The sequence below is a fragment of the Emericellopsis atlantica genome (genome assembly GCF_019669845.1).
Source record: "Emericellopsis atlantica unplaced genomic scaffold F5Z01scaffold_5, whole genome shotgun sequence".
NCBI lineage: Eukaryota > Fungi > Ascomycota > Sordariomycetes > Hypocreales > Bionectriaceae > Emericellopsis > Emericellopsis atlantica.
In genome coordinates, this window is record NW_025764707.1 from 987,565 (window position 1) to 1,014,362 (window position 26,798).

The 26,798-nt window shown below is 57.0% G+C and overlaps 10 protein-coding genes across 10 annotated transcripts; 7 read left to right on the plus strand and 3 right to left on the minus strand.

Moving 5' to 3' along the window:
• Positions 1 to 246: 246 nt before the first annotated feature.
• Positions 247 to 1,640, plus strand: F5Z01DRAFT_634050 (putative C2H2 finger domain protein; the record flags this gene model as incomplete). The annotated part of the gene is made up of 2 exons (XM_046262012.1): positions 247 to 761; positions 878 to 1,640. 2 exons carry the CDS (start codon positions 247 to 249, stop codon positions 1,638 to 1,640), a joined length of 1,278 nt encoding a protein of 425 aa, XP_046121210.1.
• Positions 1,641 to 2,009: 369 nt separating this feature from the next.
• F5Z01DRAFT_462603 (uncharacterized protein) lies at positions 2,010 to 3,591 on the plus strand. The gene is made up of 3 exons (XM_046259928.1): positions 2,010 to 2,719; positions 2,775 to 2,856; positions 2,908 to 3,591. The coding sequence occupies exons 1-3, from the start codon at positions 2,379 to 2,381 to the stop codon at positions 3,565 to 3,567; spliced, it is 1,083 nt and encodes a 360-aa protein (XP_046121211.1). The 5' UTR covers positions 2,010 to 2,378; the 3' UTR covers positions 3,568 to 3,591.
• Positions 3,472 to 4,371, minus strand: F5Z01DRAFT_462587 (uncharacterized protein). The gene has a single exon (XM_046259927.1). It carries the CDS (start codon positions 4,261 to 4,263, stop codon positions 3,616 to 3,618), a length of 648 nt encoding a protein of 215 aa, XP_046121212.1. The 5' UTR covers positions 4,264 to 4,371; the 3' UTR covers positions 3,472 to 3,615.
• Positions 4,372 to 5,770: 1,399 nt separating this feature from the next.
• Positions 5,771 to 6,433, plus strand: F5Z01DRAFT_634052 (uncharacterized protein; the record flags this gene model as incomplete). The annotated part of the gene is made up of 4 exons (XM_046262013.1): positions 5,771 to 5,997; positions 6,051 to 6,104; positions 6,154 to 6,249; positions 6,301 to 6,433. 4 exons carry the CDS (start codon positions 5,771 to 5,773, stop codon positions 6,431 to 6,433), a joined length of 510 nt encoding a protein of 169 aa, XP_046121213.1.
• A 5,606-nt stretch (positions 6,434 to 12,039) lies between these two features.
• On the plus strand, positions 12,040 to 15,523 carry F5Z01DRAFT_634054 (uncharacterized protein; the record flags this gene model as incomplete). Its single annotated transcript, XM_046262014.1, has 3 exons — positions 12,040 to 12,046; positions 12,091 to 12,259; positions 12,337 to 15,523. 3 exons carry the CDS (start codon positions 12,040 to 12,042, stop codon positions 15,521 to 15,523), a joined length of 3,363 nt encoding a protein of 1,120 aa, XP_046121214.1.
• Positions 15,524 to 15,935: 412 nt separating this feature from the next.
• F5Z01DRAFT_617563 (dolichol phosphate-mannose biosynthesis regulatory protein) lies at positions 15,936 to 16,242 on the minus strand (the record flags this gene model as incomplete). The annotated part of the gene is made up of 2 exons (XM_046260982.1): positions 15,936 to 16,121; positions 16,186 to 16,242. The coding sequence occupies 2 exons, from the start codon at positions 16,240 to 16,242 to the stop codon at positions 15,936 to 15,938; spliced, it is 243 nt and encodes an 80-aa protein (XP_046121215.1).
• A 291-nt stretch (positions 16,243 to 16,533) lies between these two features.
• Positions 16,534 to 19,214, plus strand: F5Z01DRAFT_463490 (armadillo-type protein). Its single transcript, XM_046259933.1, has one exon. The coding sequence runs from the start codon at positions 16,688 to 16,690 to the stop codon at positions 19,106 to 19,108; it is 2,421 nt and encodes an 806-aa protein (XP_046121216.1). The 5' UTR covers positions 16,534 to 16,687; the 3' UTR covers positions 19,109 to 19,214.
• Positions 19,164 to 22,079, minus strand: F5Z01DRAFT_696773 (glycoside hydrolase family 2 protein; the record flags this gene model as incomplete). Its single annotated transcript, XM_046266292.1, has 3 exons — positions 19,164 to 20,437; positions 20,498 to 21,897; positions 21,952 to 22,079. The coding sequence occupies 3 exons, from the start codon at positions 22,077 to 22,079 to the stop codon at positions 19,320 to 19,322; spliced, it is 2,646 nt and encodes an 881-aa protein (XP_046121217.1). The 3' UTR covers positions 19,164 to 19,319.
• A 656-nt stretch (positions 22,080 to 22,735) lies between these two features.
• On the plus strand, positions 22,736 to 23,986 carry F5Z01DRAFT_679926 (FMN-dependent dehydrogenase; the record flags this gene model as incomplete). Its single annotated transcript, XM_046265562.1, has 3 exons — positions 22,736 to 23,675; positions 23,738 to 23,811; positions 23,879 to 23,986. The coding sequence occupies 3 exons, from the start codon at positions 22,736 to 22,738 to the stop codon at positions 23,984 to 23,986; spliced, it is 1,122 nt and encodes a 373-aa protein (XP_046121218.1).
• A 422-nt stretch (positions 23,987 to 24,408) lies between these two features.
• Positions 24,409 to 26,693, plus strand: F5Z01DRAFT_679927 (fungal-specific transcription factor; the record flags this gene model as incomplete). Its single annotated transcript, XM_046265563.1, has 3 exons — positions 24,409 to 24,423; positions 24,511 to 24,710; positions 24,791 to 26,693. The coding sequence occupies 3 exons, from the start codon at positions 24,409 to 24,411 to the stop codon at positions 26,691 to 26,693; spliced, it is 2,118 nt and encodes a 705-aa protein (XP_046121219.1).
• Between the last annotated feature and the right edge of the window lie 105 nt (positions 26,694 to 26,798).

Sequence of the window (26,798 nt, forward strand, 5' to 3'; positions counted from 1 at the left end):
ATCTACCTTGATGGCCTCCTCCTACTATCACAACGTACAATTTCCGAGCATTGTCACGTGTCTTGAAAGAGGTAGAAACATTGCAAGCGAAAAGCCTATCCGAACCCCTGATGCAAAAGAAGGTTGCCGGCCATTTTTGCGGTGAAGCATTATCAACGAAAACCGTCCCTCGCTGCTTGCACAGTATCCATATTAATATCGTCCATGTGGCCATTCGTGAGACTGACATACATCTTTCCTCAGGATATGACCCCTGCTCGGCCACTGGCCCACCGGTCACCTTTGTCGAATCTCTCGGCGACTGCTCCTTCGCGACAAGGCCATGGGCGGACCGGTTCTCAAACATCCCACACGATCCTGGGTGCATCGAACGACCGTAACCGAGTCGCGCGTCGCAAGTCTGTCACTACTGGGAATGCGAATCTCGCGGCTGTGACCGCTGTCTTCGAAGGCGAGCGGTCCGCGGCATGGCCCATCGCGGGGAGGAGGAACACTCTGTCACGACTAAGCCCTCCATCACCTCCCGCAAGCCTGCCGCACTCTAGCCGAAGCATTGGAAATGCTGCAGCCGCACTGGGAGGTAGCGCTATCGACGACGGCAATGACGTGTCTGCGGATGACGCCGCTGCCGGCAAGGCCACCAAGGCCAAAGCCAGGCGGGCCTCAGAAGGACAGTCTTCCAAGAAGTCCGGCAAGGCCGAGTTGAACTGCCAGCAGTGCGGCAAGGCGTACAAGCATCACAGCTGCCTGACGAAACACCTGTGGGTGACCCTTCTCCCCCGTCCGATTCCTGACCAGCGTCTTGTGGCGCCCAAGCTCCTAGCCAGTGTGGGATGAAGACATCTTCTAGAACAGAATTGTTGACTTCACTGGATAGGTGGGAACACACTCCCGAATGGAGCGTGACATCGAAGTACCAGATTTCGAAGCACCAACAGGTTCAGCTGCTTGAAGCAGCCTCCGTGCTGATTGGCATGAACGAGAAGCCTCATGACAACAAGCCTGCCACGCCACCCGAATCCACCCAGGATAACAATAGCGAACCCGAATCGGCGTCGCCAGCGGCTTCGGTCGAATACTCGGAACCAGCGGAGAGATACAGCTCGGTGGATAGCACTCCACCGCCCGCGGTGGAGGGCGGCTACTCAATTCCCCGGGCTTATCGCAGCTCTAGCACCTTCTCTCGCAGCTACCAGTCAACTCCTCTGTACGGCGATGGCATGGCTTTTGGCCATGCCCGCAAGCCTAGTGATGCGCGCCCACCCTCCGCAGGCGTTGGCAACACGAACCAAGAGGACAGGGACCTCGCGCAGGCGTTGGTGGGCTGCAGTGTCGGCAGCAGCAACGGGGTCGCCGGCAATGGCCGTGTGGTTCTCACTGATGCGCCCGCGGTGCCACGTATCCCTGAACAGTACCTTGGGCAAGCAACCTCGTTCAACAGCAACGGTGCGTTTGGCATGAGTAGCTTCCCCAGCCGCGCCCCCGAGAGCTTCACTCGCGGAGACTTTAGGCGAGGCAGTGAAGATGTCAAGATGGGTGGTGATGTCGAATCTGGCAATGACGACGACGATTTCGATCCGCCAGCCCGAACACATAGCGACGACGAGGATGATGGCGTTTTTGGGTCCATGGAGGAATAATATAGCAATCGGCGCATCACTATGGGATTATTTGGGTAGTCGTCAAGGCAACGTAACTGGGCATACGCTTCATTCGAACACGACGGGCATGATCGGCGTCAATCGGTAACCGGGCGCATGTTGTTTATAGTGATGCTGGGGGTCATTGAGGAGAACCACGTCTCTTCTTCTTAGCGCTGTGCTGTAAATTGTTAGTCTTGGATAGGAGCCCTTCAGGGTCCATTAGCGGCCATGAACGCCATGTCTTCCTCTCACGAGAGACGAAACAATATGATAAATACACCATGAATAACATACTATGCGACCGTGTGAAAATGTGGCGAGCTTGATGTTATAGTTTGGGTCGAGATGACAATGACACTTCTCGTTTGGTCGAGGTGGCTTTACCACGTCAGGGACTCCTGTATGCAGACGGATATCTTCGTGTATATCTCTGAGTTGACAAACGGTGAATGTAGCAGTTGAACGAATAACTAAGGTATTATTTAATCTTCCTTTGTTCGGAAACTTGTTGGCCGTGTCTGGTCCAGTCGTTGCCGAGCCGACGGGGCATCAGACGTCACCGCGCCCCCGACCCCACTGATCTTCTTTCCTCCGAAATCCTACAGCTACAGCTTTTCACCTGCTCGCGCGCGACCACACCAAGGATCGTTCATACCGCACCCCAAAGTCTTATTCTGTTGCGATCCTTTCCACATTGCTCCCGAAACAATTGCAGCCAAGTCCGACCACAGCAACATGCCTCCGCGACGTGCCGCCGCCAGCGCGAAAGCCGAAGCAGCCAAGGACACTGTCCTCGACACCGCCAGCACTGCGACCGAGAAGGTTGTCAAGGCTGAGGAGGACGTCAAAGATGCTCTGGCTTCTCAAGGAGAGTTTCGCGATCCATATCCGGATATGACGATCCGGAGACCAAAACTTCCCGCGTACGCGCAGTTTCCGCTTGCTGCAACGTTGAGCTTCGCGCTCGCAAGCACAGGCTACAGCTTGTTGGGGGAGTTTACCAAAGGAGAATTGGCGAGCGTGAGCCGGAGCCAGGACACTTGGGGCGAGATCGGAATCTTGGTCAGTTGGAGACTGTAAGTCGTGCGCGCGTGCAACGCAATGAGAAGAACTGGCTAACTGGCTGGATAGCATCGAGCTGGCGCTGGGCTGGTTTGGTAACATGGACAGCATCGATGTTGCGGCGATGGACCTCTTGTCGCACGGGCCTTCTGTGAGTACATGGTATGAATTACCTATGCTGAATTCTAGCTAACAACTGTAGCTGTATCTCTTGACAGCTTTCTACGGTTTGAGCCCTTCGACTGGCATGCTCTCACTCTTGGTCGACATCACTTCCGCCGCCGTGCCATTCTATCTTCTACGACCCCTGTCCGCTGTTCATTCCGGATCCTCCAAGCTTCCCAACCGCGAGCTTGTTGGCTTTGGCCTCCAGGCCTACACGACAGCTCTGTCGACTGGAATCTACGCCGTCACCATTGTGCTATCGCTTCGTCTTCTGCTGCCCCGCATTCTCGTCATCTACTTCTCCGGTCTCCCAACTCTCGAGCCAGCCTACTCTGCGTCCTATGCCGCCATTCTGCCGGTCGCACTTGCCTTTGGCGCAGCGGCCAGCAACTTTATCTACGCGCCGTTCGCCACCACCGACAAGGTCAAGGAGGACGAGAAGATTGGCGAGTTTGACCCCGCCACTGCGACGCTGCGCGAAACCGTCGAGTGGAACATTGCTGGCTACACAGCCAAGACCAAGGTGATCGTCCGCCGCACCGCGACGGCCGCGTTCGTGACGGCTTTCAACACCTACCTTGCCTGTACGATGACTGTGTATGGCATCGCATCGACAGGCGCTGCTACCTATGCAGCCGTCTGGGTGAGCGCTGTTCTGAGCTCAGGTCTGGGCCTCGCGTACGTCGGATCAGAGTAAGCCAGCCCAGATGCACGGGAGCTTTGAGGCCAGAGAGAATGGTCAACCTCACCTGGTCTTGTGTGTTCCGCAGAGCCGGATTTTCGGGTACGGCCAGTGGAGCCCCGCAGTGGTACAGGAAGAGGGAGCATGGACGGACAGGAAAACGGGAGTACCGGCTGAGACTTGACCGTACTTGCACATTTGTACAAGTGGCGCTGTTTGTTGGTGGTGGTTTCCATATAGGCTAGTGGCAGGACTGCTGCGCCTAGTCGCGGAGAATGTTGTGTATATCCTAATACCCTTTTGATTGCTGTGTAGTATAACATGAAAGTGGCGATCTTTTTGTGAATCATGCCCTTCGAATTCCCTACCTAGGTAGTGACTGATTTGTGCCAGTAGGGGGCCCTGGATCCGCGAAGGGAGATCGCACCGTGGCAGAGAGTTGCCATTATTATTAGGACCACATGGAACACGCTGCAATGCACATGCGGTGGGTGCATTTGCCACCTCCTGATGATGCAAGCTGTCATTTGGTCGGCGATATGAAGCATGACGTCTGCACCTCTCTCGTCGTTGGTTTCTGCGAGCTGCCAGGGTTGTGAAACGTCCGTCAACTACAGGAGCCGCAGACTCATTGCCGGTACTTCTTGGATAGATGTGGATATGGCTATGGGCACTAAATATTGCGTGGTAGTGCAATACCATATCATTCATATATACATGATCTGTTGGTAATACGGGAACTAAATATCTGGGTGGTGAGAGGCGCGACTCGACCGGACTGGCACTTCACAAAGCACATGGAGCAACCACACAACCGAAATGTGACAATCTGGCGCTTTTTAGCGTGGTAAGAATGAATGGATCATCAGCCAGGCTAATGATTTAGTGCTGCGCGGATGTCTGCATGACAGGCAGGTCCACTATGTAATGATGATGCAGATTGTTCTGCGTGGGATGTTCGTGTATTACCTCGTGTCAAACCCTGCTGGTCGATCAGTCCTGTCTGGCCCTAGTCGCTACATTATATGCCTATCCGTAGATCATAATACTTTAGTAGTGTCATAAGTGAGTAATAGATAGATACTATTGGCTATCTAAGCACCTCGGCCCTGGCACTGCTAACTTCGTAGTCCCTGGCCCATGTGCTTGGGATGATTTTCCGTGGACCGTCACCCACTCATTTTTTAGGCTTGCTCACTTTGACACTTTCTGACTCCAGTCTTCGGTGGATTTTCAAACCTGCCCCTACCTTGCCATTGAGTGATCGCCCGTCTTCCTGACCATCCTTAGGTTGGGACTCTTTTATATAGTAATTACACGTAGTATGCAGACAGATTTTGTTCCACAGCACCACCGAGAGACTGACTTGGGGAGAGTTGGATCGAGATAGATACATGGAAGCCACAGCTCACCAAGCACGCATCAGACCCAGATCCTCTGCCGATTTGACACGACGCACAAGCTTGCTTGACCAATTCGAGCAGGTACTACATATTACACTGCAGGGTCCCCGCCCGGCTTCTACCTAAGCCATCCGTACCCCTGTTCATTGCCCCCCCCCAGTCGCGATCCCAGCCGCTGTCATGTCCCGCTGCGCGCCGAATATGAAGTGACGATGCTTCCCAGGCCTAGGGACTGGAGCCGCCGAGCACTCGAGATCCCCCCATTTGATGGTCTTCCCCCCTCTCAACCGCCCACATGTTGGAGAAATATCAAGTCACCCAGCTACACCTATTTTGTTTTCTCACCCGCAGCCCACCCGCCTAATCTTCAGCTGCTTGGCTCGTAAGCATCACGACGGACAACCCGATTCGACCTTTTCACTGCGTTACGCAGCGGGTGACAGCGTCAAGAGGGGATTTGTGCCGCGGCAGACTGGTAACCTACCATTGTGCACAGTGACCACAGACGGTCTCAAGCCATTCGCATTGGTCTGGAACCAACCACCTCCCGTGCACCTCGTCTCAACCGGGCATAACGACCCAGCTGGTCGCGGAACTAATACGTTGCCCCATTGGGAAGACGCTGACCTGGATACATCGATCTCAACTGGCGACGTACGTATAAGATGGGAAGCATCTGTCAAGCAGCGATCGTGCCAGATAATCCCTATGCGCCATTTGCACCATACCGCCAGAACACACCGTCAACACCCGCCAGGTCCAGTAGGACGACGTACTCTGCCGCACATTGCGCTGCGAGTGGTCACAGAGCAGTCATGAGTACCCAATACCATACACCCAGCTCGACGGCCTCGAGTTCCCAGGCAGTCTTTCAAAAGTCCAAAAGCATCAAGAGCGAGACGGAGCTCGAACTACAGGGACCCCTTGAGGTGGCAGGATCCATCAAATCAGGGGGCAGCATCACCTTTCGTGGGGACTTTATTGTTCGAGACAAGATTGACGCATATGGCGCCATTACCATGGATGGAAATGTGAGCACGGAGTAAGTGGTTTCCACGAGTGGCTGCCGTTACGCATGACGCTGAACGGACCCAGGGGGAGAATCAAGGCATATGGCAATATTGCGGTTACTGGATATCTTGTAGCACAGTGAGGATGAACCCCTTTGACGACCGATTCCTGCTCACCACGAATGCAGGGAAAAGATCAAGGGCTTTGGGAAGCTCAAGATAGTCGGCACTCTCGAGGGCACTGATCTCGAAATATACGGCAATCTGACCATCAATGGCCAGCTGTGAGTGCCAATGCTCGCACCCATGGCGTTGAGTGCTAACTTGAGCCACAGGAGATGCAAGAACTTGTTAGTGTTCGGCTCGCTGACTCTCATTGGGCCCGAGTCCAGCTATATCGTCGAGGAGAAGGAGGACGTAGCTGGGGCGAAAATGCAACGCGAACAGGAAGCCGATTGGGACTATTGAGGCAGACTGTGTTTGCGATTATTGTACGTGTATGCACGCCCCTATGTGCCAAATCCTTCCAAACTTCAGCTGTCAAAGCACCATCAAATATTATAAAGTAATACTACACACGTCCAGACGTTGTTGCAGCCTGTCAAGTTCATGTTGACTGTGAGGTGTGTGGGTCAGTTGATCTGTCACAATGCCAATGGTCGTCGTCCGGGGTGTGTTCAGCCCTGAGCAGATCGTTTCAGCCCTGCTGACGTCTAGACGCATGGCATACAGTGCATCAGTGTTCAGCAGACTGCACCTGCCGGGCGGAAGGGGAGAGCTGAAAGAATGTGCCGACAGTAGCGGCAGCTCCAGTCTGGGCTGACTGTAGTCTGGCGCTGTCGGGAGCAACAAATGCTGGGTTGGCGAATTGACGAGACATGCGCTTCTGTGTCATGTCGACAACGATGGTCTAAAAAGCCCGCACAAGCTATCGCTTGGCTTCGAACCAATTGAGTAGACCTGAAAGAACACTGCAACAAAACTTGCACGAAAATCAGAACATTAGCACGTCTGTAGGTTGGAACTTGTTGGAGGGTGCCTCAAGGAGTCGAGAGCCGAGAGAAAGCTGGGCGGATCCTCATTTGGCCCCTTGGCCCTTTGTAGGAGCTGAGCCACGTGCCTAATGCGCCACACTGTGGCGCCCCGTCAGTGTCGCGTCCCTGTGACTCGGGCCCACCGCGACGTCGGTGAAGCAGCAGTCACTTGCGACGACGCGATCCATGATCCCCGATGCCAGTGAGCGCAGCTTTCACAGTCGTACTTTATGAAGCGCCTGGGAGCACCTGATATCTGAGTCTCGGACACATTGTTTGAAGGCCGGTTGATGTCGATGGCTGCGAGATAGCGTGACCAACAGTTCGCCCTGAAACTAGACATTGCGACGACATCGCGCATCGCGCCTCCAGCTCGAACTATGGCTGCACAAACAGATCCAGGGGGTGACACCCTAATGCGCGATGCGACAGACTTGGAACCACAGCCTCAAGGGCGAGATGCAGCGCAAGGCGACAACAGCGAAGATGGCGAAACACGCGCCGACCCCGATGCGCATACCACTGTTACCGACTTCCTCGACTTCACCGAGTACTTGCCGTCCGACATGACGCGCTCTCTCGCACTGATTGGGCAGCTGGACCAGAGATACATAGACGCATCGCACGAGATCCACGACCTGACGAAGAAATGGGGACAGCTACCGACGATTCCCGTCAACGAGCGACCCTCACCAGTCAAGCTTCGAGCCGACATATCAGAGCAACTAAGCCAAGCGCTCAGCTCGCGCACCATCGCCCATGCCGAGGCTGTGAGAATGTCCGAGCACGTTGACCGACACTACAACAAAGCCAAGGCCTTGCTCGCCAAGCTACAGACCATGATGGACAACTACCCTGCCGAAGCCGATATTCCCAAGAGTCCAGTCATGTCGCGTTCTCCACAAGCGACACGGCACAAGGGCGCTGCCAAATTACCTGGCGAGGAAGGGCAGAGACGGAAGCCAAAGATTCCCAAGATCACTGTGCCGGGCCAGGTCCTAGCACCGTATGACATTGAATACGATACTGCCACGGATGGCAGCGCGGAGAGCTCTGAGGACGAGGACGACGCTGCCGTAGGAAGTACGCGCAGGACGCCAGCACCCGTATCACGGATCAAGCTCGTCACAGCTACCGAGAGAAAGACACCAAAAACCGGCAGCCGACCGCCGCGGGCCACACCACGGACGGTGGCACCAACAGCTGCCGAGCTTCAGGCGCATGAGGCTGCCCTGCAGAACCCACCACCTCCAAATGCCGTGGTGGGCAGTGCCGACGCCCCCTGGCTGCAGTTGACGGACTTTGAACTCGCCAAGCTCCGCAAGCGCATGAAGAAGAACGCGACATGGACGCCAAGCGAAACAATGGTTGCTCGGGAATTGAGTGCTCTCGGAAGAGGTCCCGAAGAGTACAGAGAGGCCAAGAGAAAGGCCGAGGAAGAGGGAAAGCCCTTTGAACCCACGATACCTACGCCACTACCTGCCCAGGACGGAGCAACGGGCCAGCATTTGCCTGCGGGTGCTATCAGTGCCGACTCGCTCGCTGCCGAAGAGGTTCCTACCAGCAACCGCGGCATGAAGCTCAACGAGGCCAAGAGACTCAAGCGAGAGGCGCTCGCGAGGCTTGCAGCGGAGGAAGCGGAGGAGACAGCTCGCAGCATGACGGCAACGGCACAGTTGCTCTTGGGCAGCTCGCAAGACACGCCATCCAACAAAGACGCCGGCAGAGCGTCAAGCAAAGCGCAGCCTCAATCTGGTGCTAGGCCAGTCAACAAGCGCAAGAGAGAGGCTGAGGCCGATGCGACGAGCGAGACTCCCGAAGGAGACGAAACCCCATCAGCTAGGCCTCTCGTCAAGCGTACCAAGACAGAGACACCAGTTCCTCCGCCTCAGATCGGGCGACTGCCCCCAGCATCAGCGACAAGAGAAGCCACAACGAACAGGCGGCATCCCACGCCAGCAACTAGCACGGGAGGGGCCTTTACAGAGACACCGGTTCCCCTCCCTGTTCCGTTGAAAGCATCAGGAAGTTCTACGAGTGCTCGTGCGCAGCAGTCGCCGACCCCCAGTATCGTTTCCACGACCAACCAGACAAGAGCAGCAGCTGCGGCGGCAGCCGCAGCAGCCAAGGGCACAGGGAAAGAGACGCCAGTTCCGTTGCCACGGTCTTCTGACAGGCGCCGATCTGCCGTGACGCCCGCTGCACCTGCACGAGAGGCTCCATCACGAGACGCGACCAAGCGAGAGACTCGGGGCGAGGCAGCGAAGCGCAACACCGAGAAGGAAGAAGCACCAGCACCTGTTGTCCAACCAGTGCGCGAGCTACCTAGTCGATCGTCCGCACGCGTCCAGAATGCTTCCGCCACGAAATTAGAGTCAGCGACACCTCCGCCGGGGGTGGAACCTGCTACGACCCGTCGACCAAGCTCGCGAGGCAAGGCTTTGAGTCAAGAACCACAGCCCACCCTCGCAGCTGATCGTCCTCGTCGTGCCAGCACCGCGCACAACACGCCCGCGCCCGAAGCTCGTCCCCCGAGCCGACGCGCAAAGCGGCCTGCTCCTGGCATTGTTAGTACCAACAGCAGCGGAGGCAGCGCCGCGGTGGGCAGGCGAAAGGCCGCGCCCAAGAAGAAGAAGGTCCGCACCACCAAGAAGAAGGGCGATACTGCTGCCGAGGTGGAGTTTTGGGAAGAGGTCGATGACGAGGGCACCCCGATTGACCCCGAGGAGCCTCGCTACTGCCTGTGCAACCGCGTCAGTTTTGGCGAGATGATCCAGTGCGATAATGATGTAAGTTGCAAGACACCGATGGGATTTAGAAGCCCCAGACAAGGCACGAGTTACAGAGCTGACGGCCATATAGAGCTGCCGATACGAGTGGTTCCATCTCGAGTGTGTCGGCTTGACAGAGGAAGATATACCCAAGAGGACGACGAAGTGGTTCTGTCCAGACTGCCGGAAGATGCTGAACATTGGCGAGAAGGGCGAGGTGAGCGCCAGGGGAGTGAAGAGATAAGGGCTCGTCCGGGGCAGCAAGTTGAAGGATGTCGTCGAAGTATCACTGGCACGAGTACACCCCTGGCTGGAGAACGCATAGGAGTCCAAGGCAGGCATGGGACGAGATCTATCTGGGAAATGAGATCTCCTCAAGGGACTTTGGTAATTCAAACGCTAGGCTTGGACCAAGCCTGGCAGATTCCATCGCCACCTCCCTTTGGTTCCGTCTCTTCTTGATCTGACATGTTGTGTTGTCGCGACGCAACACATATCTACAACGGCTCGACGTGTCGACTTGCATTGCTCCCATTACTGCAATGTATGACCTGATGAGGGTCCCAGGCCACTGCTGTGGCCAGATTCGTGGCCGAATCGGGGGCCCTTCCTTCTTAGAGTGTGACTACGATTACTGTATCGTGGCTTGACAAAGAACCTCACCTTGTACAACATGCTGTACTATTCACTTCTTCACGTTGACCCGACGCAACGGTCGACTTCTTGTGTGACATCATTCAGACGAACGCGCAAACCAAGTGATGAGCGGTACACGGTAGACTCGATCTGATGATGAGGTAGGTGTGTGTGGTGCACATGACCAGCATCACGGGGAGGGCCCACGATGGGCGTGGCCTACGTCAGGCCTGTCGCCGGCCAGTCAGCTCCAGCCGGAGCGTGATAAGTTCTTACTGCATTCATTATGACAGGGATTCGCCAGCGCAAGGGAGAGAGGGACGTCAGCTTTCAGGCGTCGTATCCCCGTGGTGACCTGCCAACTTGGAACGTGGGGTGGATGATGCGATCTCGAGACGCGGCTGTGGGCAGCGAGTACCCCGTACAATGACACCCGATGCATGCTGGTCATATAGGCAGTCTAGAAAGGGCTCTCCGCCGACCAGATGAATTGACACATTCAAAGGTAATTCTGCTGCTGCTCATGATTGACGATAGCGATGAGTCTATGCACGTATTCTGCTACTGCTGATCGATGGTCGCCCGTCGATGGTACCTTGCGTTATCATCTTATCTACCTGCGACTCTGTCGATAAGTAGATATTAGATCCATCAACTCATCAGACGGGTAAAACCGCCCTCAGAACGGACGTCAAGTGCCTCGCTTTCCTTTCCTGGAGCTGAGCGCTCGCCGCTTTAGTCTGCCCCGGTGCCATGTTGATTGGATGGGACAACCACCGGCTTGCAAAGACGTTCCTGTAGAGACGATATCCGGTGAACTAGTGCAAGCTGCCAGTGGCTGGTCGAGTTTAAGTATCTCTTCCATGTCACGGCCCATCTACGGAAGTACTGTACTCCTGATTGCGCACGGGTTTGCGACATGAAGCTTGGATAATTGGATAATTGGGGTGATGTTGTCCGCACGTTGTCACTATTGATGGCGCTACGATCGCCAAGAACGGACTAGTGCCTCATGCACCCCCCTCCCTCATCCCCCTCCAACCCCCGCATTGAGAACCGCTGGCGCTGGAAGCGGCTGTCAGTCCAGCCCAGTCCGGTCTCAACCGGCGGGGGTGGGCAGCTCAGCAGGGCCACCGCACCGCCCGTACATGACCTTGTATCAGCAGACCAGCGCTAGTACAGGTACTTCCAGCAAGGTACCGAGACGCGTGCGATAATGCATGGCACGTACCTTACCTGACCTCTTACCTCACCTCACCAACGCCGCGTGCTGCCCCATCAGTTGACCTGACTTCATACGACTAGACCCAGCCTCTACTGTGTCATCTCACGCACCTTATTGTTCATCCAAAGCTGTCTAAGGTACCTCTTCTTTCCGAGCATCGATTCATGACCCGGTCTTCATCAAGCAAGACCGACCATCCAAGGGCAACTTAGATACATCTGCCGCGGCCGTGCCGCCCCTCGCGACGCGCTCTACTCGTACACCCGATCCTCCGACGCCCCCAGCCGCCACCAGTTGGCCTGAATAGCTCATCACTCTCCTGCGTGTCGTCTCGACCTCCCTGGCCTTTCGCGGCAGCGCAGGAGCAGCAGGACTGCTCCGTCCTCATCTACAAACAATACCTTTTGAATGCCTAGTACGTCAATTGCCCCTCATGATGCCTGCGTGCTGCCCCGCCAGGGTCGATCCGAACTGGACCCTGGCGCTATCCAGATCCGGTGCCCAAGGGCCATATCCAGACGAATACAGTCCAACTGACCTTCGCTACAGAAAAGGATAAGAAGCATGCCAAAGAACATGGCGGCAGCGTCGCTGCAGCGGTGACCCATCAAGCGGCTGGCAAGTTCTCGTGAGTCTTCCGGTCATCCCTCGCCCGCTCCGCGTGACTCAACACCGATCATAACAGCAGCTAACGGGTGTCATCAGCAGGAACGGTGGTGGCAGCGACAACAGCAGCAGTAACAATCAGCCTGTCAAGAGCGGTCCAAACTCGAACGAATCTACGCCCCCCATCAATACACCCGACATCAAAGCAACCGTGCTTGACAATGTCCAAACCGCACCCTCGCCTCTGCTGGATGCCATATCCAACGTGTCGGTTTCCGCAAGCACTGCCCCCAGCATGACACACGAGTGGGCGCGCTCCGGCGCCTTTGCTGGATCGCCGGGCAATCTGATCAACTTTATGGGCGATTCACCCCCTACGATGCCGTCCTCATACGAGGACGCCCCAGGCCGTGCACAACCTGGATGGCCCGACCAAAGGGCCTTTGTGAGCTCTTCTCCTGCTTCACCATCGCCGCCACACACTTTCCGCAGACCTATGAGCTACAACGTGGAGCAACATTATCAGCCGCCTGGTTCCATGCCCAGGGCTTCTCCAGGTGCGCCCAGACGGAGCTCCCTGCAGTCTCAACTGTCTCAACCACGATTCAGCGCTATGGCTGCTCCACAACCACATCAACAGGCGCATTTGTACGGTGCCTCTGATCTTGACCTGACAATCACACCGCGATCTGGCATCAAGGCGAGCGAGCGTGGATACTACTTCGGGTTCGACCGGTGGCCAGATGTGGCCGCTAATGGCAAACCAAGCCCTCATGTTGTCCTGGCTGGTTACGAGGGCGGCCTGGACGTCTATGCTGTGAACAAGAAAGGGCTGGACTGCCTGGGCGGGTTAAAAGGACTTCACGGCGGCGTATTCCACGCCAAGATTCTCCCATGGTCCACGACTGATGAAACGGGGGACGTCTACCCGCTAATCGCAGTTGTACTACACGGACCAGTCTTACCAACCGCGCTCAACCACGACGACAAGAGCGAAGCGGCGTCTGGTGCTCAGCGCAAGAACGAGGTCGATTCTTACCGGACAACAGTGCAGGTTTACTCCCTCAAAACTAGTAAACTGATCGAGACACTCATGACTCTACCTCCTGTACCGATCAACACCGCCATTGCTTTGACCAGCCCGGCATTTCAGCCACCTGCTCCAACAGGCTCACTCACGATCAAGGCCGAGGCAGGGAACATTGCAATCTGCTCTGGAGCGAGCGGCGAGTGCTGGATTTACACCCAACTCTCCGCTGACCAAAACAGCCACTTGTTTGCGTGTGTTGGGAAGGTCTGGACAACTCTGCAACACGGCCCCCGAGGCGACATCCCCAAGGAAAATGAGCAACAGGCTTCATCATCAACCAAATCTGCAAGGCCGAGCGCGCCAGCACCCATCTTTGCACTCAACGGACGGTGGCTTGCGTACTGCCCTCCCACCTCGGGCTCGTCTCCCCCAGCACTTCAAGCGCACATCACGGTGCCAATTCTGGGACGCGCCGCGGGACTCAAGGACCTGTTGGCGCCGCATGTTCCCCTCATTACGGCATCAGTCGATTTGATCTCTGATAGTTTCGTGAACAAACTCATGCGGGACACGACGCAAGAACTGATTTCAGGGGCAAAATGGGTTGGTCAACAAGGGCTGCAAGCGTGGAACACATATTGGAACAAGCCAACCGATCTGCAGCCACAAGCACAACACTTGCCAGCTCAAGGCTCCCCTGGCTTGTTTCCTCCAACTCACGGCACGCCTGTGCGACCTTCATCAAAAGAGCCCGGTCTAGTCTCTATTGTTGATCTGCATTCCATGTCGACATCCGCATCGGTAGTACCGATCACCAGCTTTGCCCCCCCGCAAGGCTGCAGTTTTCTGTCCTTTTCGCCTTCGTCAACAGCCCTCTTCACTGCGAGCAGTAAGGGTGATGTCCAGAACGTCTGGGACCTACTCCGCATCCAGCACACGAAATACTCGCCTTTGCAATCGACGATATCTCCCGAAGAAGGCAACGGGCCCTTGATCAGACAGATTGCGCATTTTTCGCGGATGACAGTCGCACGGGTCGTAGATGTTGCCTGGGCAGAGCCTCACGGGGAGCGCTTGGCCATGGTCACCGAGCGAGGTACAGTCCATCTGCTCGAGATGCCTTTCAGTGCCCATATGTGGCCACCGCCCCGGCGGAGAGTCCCCAATGTAGAGAAAGATGCTGGCACCAAGGAGGCAAATAACTCAGCCGTCTCAATGGCCACCGGGGCTTTCGGCGCCGCCTATTCAGCAGCCATGCCCTTTGTCGCCCGATCCCGGAGAGGTAGTGCCGCAACCCCGCCCGTTGGTGCTATCAATCCTACGTCGACCTTCAGGGACACAGCGGCCCATGGGGGGAGGGTGATTGCTGCTGGGATAACACATTCCCTAGGCAAGACGGGAACGGCTATCAACCACTTCCGTCATGCCGGAGAAAATCGTGTTGCAGTGCCGCCAAGCTCCACCTCACCAGCAGCCGCCTGTGTTGAATGGATGCGAGGGCGCAAGTCACACAGCCTGTTCGCACTGGGCGATGGGCTGGTCCGAACCTTTCCATCCAAGCAGAAACGCATGTCAACCCATCGCGGAGCTGGGTCGAGTCGCAACCAAGACTTCAAGGTACCTTTGCTACCCGACGACATCATCGCTTCAGCCGTGCGACAGATTCTCGAGTCCGGCACGGAAGAAGAGGTTCTTGATATGACTGATCGGGATATGGAAGCAGGCAACAACACTTTGACTCTAAACCACGCTCGACAAAAGGCGTCTATTGGCCCTGGGCCAGCCTTCTACATCCCGCAAGCCGAGATTGAATCAAGCGCCCCTTACCAGCCATTCCACACCGACCGACGAGTCACTCTTTGCGAACTTATCAGGCCCCCTCATGGTGGCCAAGATGAGCAGACTTTGGTGAATGGGCTTGAGGCTACCAGCCTTGAGGCAAAGCCCTCCAAGAAAAAGAAGCCACGACAACAAAACCAGCAAGTGCTCGAATCGAACGGCGCATGGGCTTTTGGCCAGGATGTTCCGGCGACCAATCTACACATTGGACCGAGGTTGGCACTGGACGATGATGGCGAACCGGGCGATCTGGCATTGCCACCGTCTGCCATGGAGCGCACATTGCAGTACGGTGACCACGAGCAGATTGTCGTAACTACTCGCAAACGCCGCGGACCCCGAAACGGAGATCAAGACGGCGATGGCTTTTTCGAAGACGACTGCGAGGTATTGGATTTTGCCGACCAGAGAGTTTGATAATTGCCTGCTGTCAATCGTTGGAATATAACGCTCTTACGTTCCCGGTCTAGGAGTTGTTGGAATGCATTTGGTCCATGCAAGGATTTTGCGTCGTGTTAGGAACTATGTTGGCGTCTGTCATTAATCCTCGTCTTGAGCTGATCATAAGGAGTCCTCATTCTTCAGATAGCCCTCCTGGGATCCCGGGGGATCCCAATAGATAGACACACATATACCCACATTTCAACATGCAGTGTTTTGAACTGAGCCGTCCGGACTTGTTGAGAGTTTGGATTTGCTGATAGCTACCAGGAGTATTTAATAATTTTTCCTCCGGACATGGGATTTGCAACATGTCTTCGTCGCCCCTGAGCGCGTTGACGCCCGTTTTAGAAGCTGTAGTTTTGCGCCGCAGATCCGCCAAACTGATTTACGCCTTCTTCTTTGAGGCCGCCTTGGCCTTAGCAGCCTTCTTCCTGTTACTGCGGATCATGACGACGCTAAGGAAGGAGCCAACAACAGCGGACCCGAGGAGAATGAGGATCACGGGGATGCGAATGGCCCAGACGCGGGGAGGGAAGAAGTTCTGTAGCGGGTGATCGTCGTCGACAAAGGGCTGTTGTGCGGTCAGCGAAATGTCTCGCACCGTGCGTGAGGTCGGTGGCGGTGGGAGTAGGTACCATCAAAAGTGTCCAGATGGAGTAGTAGAGGAAGACAAAGGAGGCGGCCAGGAGCATGGCGAGGCCGACGAGTTTGCCCAACTGGAATAGAGTCAGTAGATGTCCAAGAAAGAACTGGGCACAGCTTCACTGACCATCTTTATGCGCTGGTAGAAAGAATCGGGAGGAGGGGATGTGACGTGGGAGTGGAGGGGACTCGCGATGTTGGCAAGCTTCAAGCAGCTGCAAGGGGTTTGGTTGAGTTGTCGATTGCCGGGGAAGGCGCGTGGTGGGTTGACGCGCCTAGCAATGATTAGTCATCAATTCTGTTACCTGGTGCTGTGGCGCACGCGTGGCTGAAGCTGAAAGTGGCCCGTGCACTGAGATTTCTTTCCCAGCCTCAGAACTGAGCCCACACCTGACCAACTCATACCTTCGACTCAAGGCGTCGCAAACGCTCGAGGTGTCGACCATTGTTTGATTGCGAATCACATACCCACATCCAGCGCCAGAGATTCTACGAATGATGGCGTCGGCCGAGGTCGGCATACCTCGTCGCGAGGGACGACCACAGCGCGATGGCGGCGACTCGTACCGACCCTCGCCTCCGCGTGCGCGCACGCCCCCCCCGCCCAAGACCGAAGAGGAGAAGCAGGCGATAGCAAAGGCTGAATATGACAAGCTCATCAACATGCGCTCCGGCGGCACTTACATTCCGCCAGCCCGTCTGAGGGCCCTTCAGTCGCAAATCACGGACAAGACGAGCAAGGAATATCAGCGCATGGCGTGGGAAGCCTTGAAGAAGAGTATCAACGGTCTGATAAACAAAGTCAACACGGCAAATATCAAGTACATTGTGCCCGAGCTATTCGGCGAGAATCTGATCCGAGGTCGCGGACTGTTTTGTCGGTCCATCATGAAGGCACAGGCTGCGAGTCTGCCGTTCACGCCCATCTACGCAGCCATGGCGGCCATTGTCAACACAAAGCTACCTCAAGTTGGCGAGCTGCTCATCAAGCGCTTGATCATGCAGTTCCGCAAGGGTTTCCGACGAAACGACAAAGCCGTCTGCCTTTCCTCGACGACGTTCATTGCGCACCTCATCAATCAGCAGGTGCAACACGAGATGCTGGCGGGGCAGATCCTTCTTCTCCTATTGAACAAGCCCTCAGACGACAGTGTTGAGATTGCGGTGGGGTTCTGTCGAGAGGTTGGGCAGTATCTGGAGGAGATGCAGCCGTCCATCTCCATGGTCGTTTTCGACCAGTTCAGAAATATCCTCCACGAAGCCGACATTCAGCCACGAACGCAGTACATGATTGAGGTCTTGTTCCAGGTGCGCAAGGACAAATTCAAGGATAACCCAGCCATCAAGGAGGAGCTGGACCTAGTCGAGGAGGAGGATCAGATCACGCATCGCGTGGACCTGGACGGCGAGCTGGAAGTGCAGGACACACTCAACATCTTCAAGTTTGATCCCGATTACGAGGAAAATGAAGAGGCGTACAAGAAGCTCAAGGCCGAGATTCTCGGCGAGGGCAGCGATTACGACGACGATGAGGAAGGCGATGACGAAAGCGACGAAAGTTCCGAGGACGAGGAGGACCAAGAACAGAAGGCCATGGAGATTAAGGATCAGTCGAACGCGGACCTGGTCAACCTCCGCAGGACAATCTACCTCACTATCATGTCGAGCGCTGATCCCGAGGAGGCGGTGCACAAGCTCATGAAGATCAACCTGCCAGCTGGCCAGGAGCCCGAGCTCCCTTCCATGATTGTGGAGTGTTGTTCGCAGGAGAAGACATACACAAAGTTCTTTGGCCTGATCGGAGAGCGTTTCGCCAAGATCAACCGGCTCTGGTGCGATCTATTCGAGCAGGCCTTTGTCAAGTACTACGAGACCATCCACCGTTATGAGAACAACAAGCTGCGGAACATTGCCATGCTCTTTGGTCACATGTTTGGGGTCGACGCGCTAGGCTGGCACGCCATGTCGGCCATCCACATGAACGAGGATGAGACAACGTCCAGCAGCCGCATCTTCGTCAAGATCCTGTTTCAGCACATTGTCGAGGAACTCGGCATGCCGAAGCTCAAAGAGAGGATGAACGACCCGACACTGCGGCCTCTGCTCGAGGGCCTGTTCCCACGCGACAACCCCCGCAACATACGGTTCTCCATCAACTACTTTACCAGCATCGGTATGGGAGCCCTCACAGAAGAGATGCGTGAGCATCTGCAGAACATGCCGAAGCCGGCGCTTCCCGCTCCTCCCGCCGACCATTCAGATTCCGAGTCTGTGTCGAGCTATTCTTCATACACTGGGTCGTCATACTCGCGCTCGAGATCACGCTCACGTACGCCGCGTCGGGCCATTGATCGTGGACGATCCTACTCGAGGTCGGCCTCGCCTCGCGGGCGACGTAGGAGTCGTTCAGGTTCATCATACTCGGGGTCCCGCTCGCTGAGCCGGTCACGTTCGCTCTCCCGTTCTCGCTCCCCAGTCTCACGAAGAAGCGACAGCCGCGACAGGTCATATTCGCGGTCACCTCCCCCTCGAAACCAACGACGCCCGCGGTCGTACAGAGGCTCCTCTTCACCGCCGCGCGACAGGCCTGCTGCCCGAGGGCGGTCTCTCTCGCGGTCGCCGACGCCGCCCCGTGATCGCAGGAGAAAGCGATCGACTTTGTCGCGATCGTACTCGCGCTCACGCTCAGGATCGAGGTCATTGTCGCGATCCCGCTCGCCCGCCCCTCGCAAGGCTGCGGGTCCGGCGCGCGACCGGTCGTACTCCAGGTCTCGATCACCTCTGCCTCGCAAAGCAGGCGATCGAGGGAGGTCATACACACATTCGCCGTCGCCGCCACGTAACCGACGACGAGGGCGGTCCGAGTCACGATCTGCCTCGCCGCCTCCACGCAAGAGACGCGCGGTCAGGGCGTAGAGTCTTGTCTTTATCTCAGTGTGTATTTTGGTTTTGAGAGGGGGGTCAGGGTTGACGCTGCAACCACTGGAAGGTATATTGTACGTCAGTTTAGGGTCACGGATACCAGAACGATTCTTCACCAGCGGTCGGAGTTCAATGCATCATTGGCGTTTCTTGCAAGACTAAACTCGATAGTGGAGGCATGCATTTGACTACCTGCTTTTTATCTCTAATCGTCAGATACACTCAGTGACGCTCCTGTTGCACCGACAAACGTGTACTTCAGATCCTTTGCGTCCATTCCCTCGACAGTGACGACCTTGTCCGCCCCCGGGACAAGATCGAAGCCATTGTCATCGAGCTTGACGTCGGGTTTTTCCTCGAAGACAAAACCCTTTACAGGTTTCACGACCCTGATGGTCACCCGCGACGAGGAGGTCACGTCGAATGTGATGTCTCGCTTGGATAGGTCGAGGAATTTGATGGGCTCGGGCCAGGCCACGTCCGAGGCGACGACCTGGTCTCCTACCTTGAGCACAGCATGCATCACGTACGGATCGTATGCCGACATGTCAAAGGGCTTGGTTGGATCGTCGGAGTCAGGGATCGCGGCAGGCGCCATTTGCTGATCGAGAACCGTCGTGGTCGTGTTTGGTGCTGCCGTGATACTCTGGGTGATACCCTCGCGGATCTCTTGGCCCGTGGCAATGGAGATGAAGCGCAGCTGAACCTGCCCATCGACGGGCTCGATCTTGCTGCTCGCGATCCACACGTCAAAAACACCCTCCTTGGCGTGGAGAGTCTGGTCCACCTGGCCCGTCTTGAGCGCGGAGTTCTCATCGACCCAGTCGCCCGTCTGCGTCCAGTCAACCATCTTCCGCATCACGGTGACATCGAGCGGCTGCAGCGCCCGGGCGATGGCGTAAAAGGCCGGCTTGCGGACGAGGTAGTAGTCCACGACGGCCCAGGAGATGGTGGGCCAGCAGTCGTTCAGCTGCCAGACGAGGACGCCGCCGCACTTTCGACCCTGCCAGTCCCGCCGCCAGATCTTGTACGCGTAGCGCATCGTCTCGGCCTGCACCATCTGCGTGAGGTGTGCGTACGCGGCGAGGCTGAAGGCCGGGGGCAGGCGGAAGTTGTCGACGACGTAGGCCATCATGCGTCGCTCGTGGCCGATGGCCTTGTTGTGGGCGTCCATGGCCATGGAGCCGGGGAACCTCTGATCGGGGTCGGTGACCATGCGGTGGAGGGTGTCGAGGTGCGGGAAGGCTTCCATGCCGAACTCGCTGACGAAGCGGCCGCCGAGCAGGTCGACTTCTTGATATTTGTGCATGGCACCGTGCCATACTGTGCTATAGTCAGCAGGGTTTCTTCCATGGCTCGAAAGGTTTAACCAGGACGACCTACGATTCCACTGGTGAATGTCGCCCACTGTTGGGTCCGTGGTGTGTTTGCCATCTCCCCATGGACTACTGGGGTGGTAGATGACGTGAGGGTCTTCCTCGCTGAGAATCTGGGGGATGAGGTGCTCGTAGATGTACCTCGCGGGGAAGCTTGACGTGCGCCATGCCGCCGGGTCCTTGTTCTCATAGTCGTACTCGAGCTTGTACTTCTCCTGGACCTGGTAGTCCTCATTGTTGCCCGCCCAGGCGACGACGGACGGATGCGTCCGAAGGCGACGAATGTTCTGGCGAGCCTCCACCTCAAAGGTCTGCAGGAAGGCGTCGTAGGCTGGGTAGCTGCCGCAGGCGAACTGGAAATCGTGGAGGATCATGATGCCTAGCTCGTCACACGCGTCGAGCAGTGCGTCGTGCTCGTAGACGCCGCCGCCCCAGATGCGCAGCATGACCTGGTTGCTTTCGGCCATGAGGGCCACCCAATCGCGCAGGCGCTTCTCGGGGATCTGCGCTTGGAAACTGTCCGTGGGGATCCAGCACGCACCACCGCAGAAGACATCGATGTTGTTGATGCGGAAGTAGAAGGACTTGCCATGGGCGTCTGCTTCTTGAGCCAGCTCAGCACGACGGAAGCCGATCGACTTGGACAGGGAGGCAGCCGCCGCTCCCCCTTGGTCTTTTCTGAGGACTGTTGCCTTCAGCAGGTGTCGAGAGGGTGCGCCGTAGCCTAGGGGATACCACAGGTTGGGCTTGTCTATGGTAAAGGGGGCCTCGATCGCGCCAGCTTTCCCAGAGGAGACCTTTGTCTCGAAGACGGTTGTGTCGCCATTGTAGATACCCAGGTGTATCTCGTCCTCTGGTGCAAGATTGCCTGCAACGTCCACTACGATGGAGCCGGAACAGTGCGCCAGGTCGTTGCTGAGTTCGTATCGAGCCCAGACATCCTGGACCCTGACATTGTAGGAGTCGAGGAAGACCGGCTTCCAGGGTCCTGCGGTCATCAGGATCGGGCCCCAGTCCCAGCCCCAGTTGTATTGGGCCTTTCTCGTAGGCAGCCGGCCAACGTCTGTCTGCCGCACGAGAAAGTTGTGCTCATGGCTGTGTTGCTTGACAAGCTCACGTCCCTTGAGAAAGGCTGATTCAAAGACGATCTCCAAGTCGTTGGCGCCAGATGGCTTGAGATGCTGGGCCACATCGACCCGGTACGAAACGAACATGTTGTCTGCCTTGAGGATCTCCGTGCCATTGAGAAAGACGGTGGCAAAGGTGTCGAGGCCTTCGAACACGAGATCATGGTGTCTGTGGCGCGCATGGTTCTCGGGCGTTTCGAAACTTGTTCTGTAGATCCATGACTTTTCCCCTACCCATTGCACCGCGCGCTCATTGAGGTCTTCAAAGGGGTCGGGTATTCTTTGAGGGGTGTGTCAGCCACGGATCGCTCAGTGGGATGACGAAGGAGCATACTTTCCGTGAGCGAGCAGGTCAATGTGCACCTGAGTCGGTACCCTCTGGATGTAGAGCCAGTCCTCGGATTGGCTGTCTTGCTGGCGAAAGGTCCAGCCATGGCTCAGCTTGGATCGTGTGGAGGCCATTGTATATGTCGAGTAGCTGTCAGGCAGTGGCACCAGATCACATTCATGCGTTCGAGGAGGATGGGACTGAATAAATAGCAAGAAGCCTAACACGACACGTCACAGTCATTCTCTGTGACTGCTGACGACGGGCTTCGCTCAGGACTGGAGTTACAAAGGCCGTTTGTTGATGATCCTCTTCCATGTACCCCACATCGCCAGTTGTTCACCACCAGTGACCACCGGCATGAACTGAGGGGATTTGACCCTGACAGGGTCCCTGAAGTGTCGACCTCTAAGGCTGAATGTCGTCTGGGCAGGTGGATACGCTGGATGCCATGTGAGGGTCCCGCAAGGATACATGTATTCCCGTGGTGATACTTGGGCGAGATCCGGAAGTTAGAAGCGCCGCATGGCCGACGACCCCTTTTTCGACAGGCTCCAACCCCACGTCGATCAATGCATCAGCTGCAAGCAGATGAGGGGAAGCGAGGGCCGGGCATGCCATACATATACTTGCTGCGTGGTGCTTGACCTTGTCTCCAACTGAGCGTACCGATAAGGGCTTGCTGGTGAGGAACACTCCCCTCTTGCTAACTACGAAGTACGGCAAACGGCTGCCCAACATGGCACACCAGGATGGCACCAACATGTCCGACATCCTCAGCCTCGGCGGAATGCAGAGCCTTGCCATGGGCCGAATGTCCCAAAAGGCGATCAGCTACTACGTGTCGGCCACAGACGACAGCATCACCAAGGAGGAGAATGGGAACGTATACCGCTCGATCCAGCTCCGGCCACGCGTGCTCGTCGATTGCACACGCTGTGATTTGTCGACCACAGTGCTTGGACACAGACTCGCGGCACCCGTGTTCGTGTCGCCCGCCGCCTTGGCCACGCTGGCCCACGAGGACGGGGAGAGGGGCATCGCGGGGGCCTGCTCCAAGTACAAGACGCTACAGATCATCAGCAAGAATGCTGGCCAGCCGCTGAAGGAGATTATCCAGGCTGGTCCAGATGCCGTCTTTGGGTGGCAGCTGTACATCCTCAAGGACATTGCCGAGACGAAGCGCGAGCTCGCCTTGCTGAAGGAGGTGCCGCAGGTCTCGTTCCTCGTCTTGACGGTCGACGCGCCGTTTCCCGGCAAGCGAGAGGCCGAGGTCCGCTTCAAGAATGCGGAGGCGCGCGCCAAAGCGAGCAAGACTGCGTCCGAGGCGCCGCCTCAGGCGTGGGGCACGGAGAGCAACCTGACCTGGCGGAAGACGCTGGCCTGGCTGCAGACGCAAACGGAGCTGCCCATTATCCTCAAGGGCATCCAGACGTACGAGGATGCGTACGCGGCGACACTCTTCCCTTCCGTCAAGGGCATCATCCTGTCTAACCACGGGGGCCGGGCGCTAGATACCGTCTCCCCTCCGATCCAGGTCCTGATGGAGATTAGAAAGTTTTGTCCGCAGGTCCTGGACAGGATAGACGTGTTGATAGATGGCGGCATCAAGAGAGGCACATCCGTGGCCAAGGCACTCGCGCTTGGGGCCAAAGCCGTAGGAATCGGGAGGGCGCCACTCTTTGGCCTCGCGGTGGGAGGTCAAGCAGGCGTAGAGAGGACCCTTGAGAGTAAATTTGGCCCATTCCTATCTGTGACAATGAGTTGGACCGCGCTGACATGTATTTAACAGTCCTGATTGACGAGACGACTACAGCGCTGCGCTTGCTGGGCGCCCAATGCGTATCTGATCTGGGACCCCGACATGTAAGTCACTCAATAGCTGTTGAGCGACGGCCTGGACCATCAGCTGACTTTGCTTCTCCCATTGAAGGTGAACACGAGTGCTCTTGACGCGCAATTGTACGATGGGCCTGCAGCGCTGGAAGAGGTGGAGAGAGAGGTGCTGGAAGAAGTAGACGTGGCTCAGCTGAATCTGTGAGCTTCCACGAAATTGAAGAAAGCTGAGTGCCAAGCTTCCCAATTGATGCTTGGCTCTGCGTGCAAGATGCACGTGCTGATGAAGAGACATGGACGCATATGCCTGAGACAGGATTCAATTTGTTGGAGGCGAAAATCGCCCCGTCCCCAGGCGTCTGCTGGGGTAGCTAGCAGTGCTATGTGCAGGTACTTCTGAACATGTGCTGCTGTCTCTTAGTTCCAGGTACTGTCTGCTAGCCCATGCATCAAGCACCCCCAATTTCCCCACCCCCGGATTCAGAATCGGGACGCCAACCCCGAACTCACTCACTCACTCACTCACTCCATCTCCTGTCCATAACCCAACTCAACCCCAGTGACCAGTCCTTTCTTGTCGACCTGGTATCACGGACGACGGGCGCAGCCAACAATGGGCCTGTTCCAATGGAGCAAATTGTAGTGCGCACGAGTATGAGCGACTCGACAGACTCGCCAGCGCCTCAGCAGCAGCAGGCCAACAACAACAACAACAAGTCCCACCCACAGTCCGCCAAACGTGAGCAGCAGACCACGCAGAGCCCACCAAACGCGTCCGCAGGACGCAAGGTCAATCGTTCCTGTCTCGAGTGCACGAGACGCAAGGTCAAATGTGACGGGGCGGAGCCGTGCCGCAGCTGTGTCCGGTATCGCTGCCAGGATGCCTGTGTATATCGCCAGCGATCAAAGCGTCACGCCGTGAGCAGAAGGTATGAATCTACCCGATAGAAATCCAAACCAGCCTGTCTTGGTCCTCCTCGAGGGCAGCCGACTGATCTCATCATCACAGCACCTTTGACAAGGTAACGGAGCAGCTTCAGACACAGGCCCGTATCCTCACCTTTCTCTTCCCTGGTCTGAGCCTAGACGAGGTTGCCGTCAAGAGCGAGGACGAACTACGGGCTCTGCTTGGCGTCGCTCCCGGCGGTGTCACGCCGTCATCTCCCCGGCAGCGTGCTGGGCAGCACCATCTACTCCCGCAGCAGCAACAGCAGCATCCGCACCCGCACCCGCACCCGCACCCGCACCCGCACTTCCTCCGACCCCCCTCCGTCACCGACGTGGGCGATTCGGCTGCCGTCTCGGAGAATGGCGACGCACCTGCCGATCGCCGATGGGAGGAGCTGCCCGACCAGCCAGGGAACGTCGCCCACGACGATGTCAACGCAATGGGCCTCGTCACCGACGACCAGGTCCGCTCGTATCTGGGCATGACCTCGATGAGCGCCGTCATCCGGGCCATCTTTCGTCTCTGGCCCGCTGCCAAGGAGCACACGGCCCAGTGCTCCAAGATGTGGTCCACCATACCGGGCCAGCCGCTGCCGGGCATCCCCTTTCTCGAGAGAGACCCGGCTCTCAACCGTCTCAAGGAGCGAAGATGCATCGATTTTTACTTTGACCACATCCATGCCATCACGCCTTTTATAGATGAAGAAGAGTTCCGCCAGGAATTTGCGAGGGGAACGCGGCAAGATGCGTCTTGGCAAGGTCTCGTCAACATGGTCTTTGTCCTGGGGTCCATCGCCTCTGGCAGTGACAGTCTACACGAGGGCTACTACCGTCAAGCGAGGTCCTTCATTGGCCTCGAGAGCCTCGGGGCAGGTAATCTCGAGAGCCTGCAGGCGCTGTGCCTCCTGGGAGGGTACTATTTGCATTATCGCAACTCCCCCAACATGGCATACAGCGTGCTCGGTGCGGCCCATCGGGTGGCCATTGCACTCGGTCTGCATCGCGAGCCCAGGCGGCGTCCCAACTTTCAGAGCATGGAGGAGGCAGCGTGGCACCAGCGCAAGGTCGAGACGAGGAGGCGGACGTGGTGGAGTCTCTTCTGCCTCGACACATGGGGTGCCATGACCCAGGGCCGGCCGACGTGCGGTCGATGGGACAGCAGCACCATGGACACGCTCTTCCCCACCGCGTCGTCCCCGGACGACTACATGACCATCTCCCTGCAGGTCAGCTCCGAGTTTTGCCTCATTTGCGACCGCATGCAGCAGCGGTTCGCGCGCTCCGGGCGGCTCTCGACGCAGGAGGTCATGGACTTTGACACGGAGCTCGTCACCTGGTACCAGACGGTGCCGCCGACGCTGACGGACCCGACGCTCTCGCCGCCGCGGTTCCTCGCCGCGCGCGAGTTTATGCGCACGCGCTACCTCAACGCGCGGATGTTGCTGACGCGCTCGTCGTTCCTCTACATTGCCAACGGCCACCGGCAGAACCTCAGCGAGCTGACGCCCGAGTCGCGGCACCTGCTCAACGAGTGCTGCAGCGTCGCGAGCCAGACCATTGACGCCATCGCCCTCTACTGGACGCCCAACCGCTTCCACGTGTGGAACGCCAACTGGTACCTCTTCCAAGCGTGCATGGCGCCCCTGCTCGCGCTGGCCGTCGACAAGAACATGCCCACCTCTGCCGTGGACAGCACCGCCGTCTGGCGCGCCAACCTGGGCAAGGCCCTCGAGACGTTTGCCGAGATGCGGCCCTGGATGAAGGCGACGGATCACTCGCCCGACATCATCTCCGCGCTGTACGAGGCGATGACGGCGGACTACGAGGGTGCCTTTTCGACGCCCTCGGGCACCGGCAGTCTTGATTTGTTTGGCTGGTACGACGACCAGCTGGCCGAGCTGGACTGGAGCACGTTTCTGGGGGGCGAGAACATAACGTTCCAGAGCATCTTTCCCACGCCCTGATGTTGGGTCAGCCTAACTGGATCAAACGCGTAAAGACAGGCAGGCAGACTGACTGCTGTGAAGCTATGAAAGCTTGCCTTTGGGTGGGAAGAAAAGTTGGTCCCC